Genomic DNA, 2,986 nt, shown 5'->3' with positions numbered 1-2,986 from the left:
TGTCCATTCTCTGAGGGGATGTTCCCCTGCGCTCCGGTTGCCGTTACACTTTTGCTCTGAGCTCTTCTCCTGTTCCCTGATACACTGTCGGTTCTCATAAGCTGGCCATGGCGTCTGTACCACGTGAGGATGACATTTCAAGCCTATGAAATGGTGCTCCTGTATGTTTTTTCCCACAGTGTTATGGTAGTGGTGACTGAGGCTTCGAAATTTTTTTTCATCATCTACTGAAACCTACTGTCTGGTTCTGCCCTGTCCCCTTGCTGTTCAGTTAATTGTTTCCACTTCTCAGGGATTTATAACTTCCAGCTTGTTTCTAATATCAAACATCTTCCAGAATATTCTCAGCCACTCCAAATTTGCCAACATCTGCAAACTTTTTTCTTCTATCAATGTTGTCTTGAAATATTTAATAGCTTTGGCAGATTTCTGCCCAATTCTACCTGATACAGCCTTTCAGTTCAATAACTAGTCTTTGCTTATCCTCTTTTTCCCTACCAGTTGAACACTTGGTTTACAGAGATTTCGTCTAAACCATGTTTCTCTGGTTTGTTTATGTTACTGGCCTGTATCAAAACCCTTAAACTAATGTATGCAATGTATATTCTATTTCTTTTATCCACTTGGCTTATTATCCTGTTACATAAGGAAATTAAGGCAGTTTGACAGAATTTCTTCTTGAGAAGTCTACAGTGGTTATGACTTAGCAACTTTTCTATGTATATGAAATACCTCGTGAAATATATTAATTTAGAGAACAAAAGAGGTTGTGTGTTCTTTATTTTGAGCAGTGTTTCTGATCTGCTTCTTTATTTTGGGGGATTTTGTGCAGAATAATTAATGAAAAAACTTCAACGTAATACTCGGAAGCACTACTTCCTTTGAAGAAAGAGCTCCCCTTTGAAGGAATGTACCAAAATGCTAATCCTACATTTTAGTAAGATTATCTTTGTCTTTTCTCCAATTTTAATGCAAATATAGTGCTAACTTTAAACAAAACATACAATTAATCTTTATAAAAAAGTATTTCTGTCATCATAGCTTTCTATGAAACGTTTTACTTACAGATACCAAATATACTGGACTCTTAACGGTTGGACTTCCTGATTTTAAAGGTCTTTTCCTACCTAAACAATTCTATGATTCTAGAGAAAATTTGGGTGCTGTGTTTTATTACAGCTCTTTCTTAATACCTTTACGCAGAATGAGAACGAATGTGTAGGGTTTCAAACATGATGTGTTATTTAGTCCTAACAACTTCATATGACAAGGGCAATAGTGTCAGGAATTGACATAAAATATATGCAGCGATAGTAAAATATAAATTATATTGATTGGTGTTGCTAATCCCTACTTATCCTAGTGAGTTCCTGCAGCCTCAAAAGGGTGCTCATTTTGATGCTGATTCAGAGGACTGGCTCATTCATTGCATTCATCAAAGTAAGGTACTTACCAGCTTTGCTTCATTGTAGGGAATAGGCTTGCTTTTCATGTGGGTGAACGTATATTCTTTTAAATCTGAAAAGACATTCTGCATTCTGTTCATGCCTACTTTGTGTAAAGATTTATTTTTAATTGTAGAACTTTAAAAAAAAATAATTTGAGAAGCCCGGTGTTATTTAGGAGCTAAATATTGCTAGCTGTAATGGTATTTTGAGGCTTTTGAAAAATACTCACTTTTCAGTAGTCCATTTGTGAATATTGGATGTTTGCACATTTGATTATTTTAATCAAAATTAAAATGCTTCCTTGAAACACAGTAAACTTTCAGATAATTTAGAAAAAGCTCTCAGTAAAGTGGAATGTCATGCCCAATGATGCTTACAGAGGGATCTGCTGTATCTCAGTGCATGCTACGACATTCAGTGCTGGTTTAGAAAATCTCAGCACCTGAGATTCAGTGACATGCAGGCAGCATCTTTCTCATCCGGGACATGTGTGTTTTGTGTCCAGTGAGTATTTCTTGTGTGAGTGATGAACAAAATTTAATGACCTTTAGCTATAACTAAAGAAGGTGCTTTTGTAAAGAACAAACGCAAGCTATGGCAATTTGTGCTTCTAAATCTGGAAATCCTCACTTCAGCTGGGAGTTGAGTAAGGGGTCTGTCCTGCATGTCTACAGGCAGTTTAACTACACATCTAAATAAGGGATAGCAGTTTGCAGCCCTCATTTATTCCAGTCACCGATCAAATATTTTGGTGGAGTGTAATGCAAACAAAACCACATGTCTAATCCTTTCCTTACAATGAACAGTAGGCCACATCCTAAAACACTTATGCAGAAAAAGTCCTTCTGAGGCCATTATTCCAGGGCTGAAAAAGCCCTGATGGGCTGATTAATGAGGAATGATGCTTAAGTATGTACTTTGCAAAGGACTTAAGGCACCCGCTGCCTACAACCTCCGCCAGTGGGGTTATATGGGATTAGTGTGCAGCTGACTTCTTGTCTGCTTTTCTGGATTTCCTTTGACTAAATACCAATTTACAGAGAGACTTCTTGATAACGTATTACCTGGTAAAACACAGTGCGTATTATAATTAGGACTGGGTTTGGTGCTAAGATTGAAGTTCTGACATGTTTATGTCCTACTTTTTGAAAGCAATTGGTAAGTGTGTATTTAGGGAGGACTTAGAAAAGTGATCACAGCCTTTCAGATGTTACTTACTTTCCGTTTGCTTCCCTCCATTTGCTTGCCAGAGACTGTAAGGTCCTGGTGTCCTGGGTGTGCTGCTAGGGAAGAGGACAGACCTGCTGCCCTCCTTCTTTTCCCCTGGTTCCGATCTTTCCTCGCCGTCCCTCTCGCACCTGTGTGGCCTCCCACGAAGCCCACTGGGTTTGCTAATCAGGCAGATTATTTCCTGGGTTTTTTTGTGGTTTATTGCTAGTCTGGGCAAGTTGGTTAAATCAGTTTCGGAGCCACTGAGAATACAAAAGCTAGTGTGAACAAGCAGCAAGACGGTGCGACTGGGCACCAGGGAAAGAACG

At 38.7% G+C, this 2,986-nt stretch overlaps 1 protein-coding gene across 1 annotated transcript in view; it reads left to right on the top strand.

Moving 5' to 3' along the window:
• The first annotated feature begins 129 nt into the window (after positions 1-129).
• Positions 130-2,986, top strand: part of PXDN (peroxidasin) — a 60,518-nt gene continuing 57,661 nt past the window's right edge. The window contains exon 1 of the mRNA XM_009634254.2: positions 130-161. Coding sequence (XP_009632549.1) covers positions 130-161 — 32 coding nt within the window. The remainder of the gene's footprint in view (positions 162-2,986) is intronic.

The sequence above is a fragment of the Egretta garzetta genome, unplaced genomic scaffold (assembly GCF_000687185.1).
Source record: "Egretta garzetta isolate BGI_Z169 unplaced genomic scaffold, ASM68718v1 scaffold62, whole genome shotgun sequence".
NCBI lineage: Eukaryota > Metazoa > Chordata > Aves > Pelecaniformes > Ardeidae > Egretta > Egretta garzetta.
Note: the sequence above shows the minus strand (reverse complement) of the source record. Positions and strands in the feature narration are given on the sequence as shown.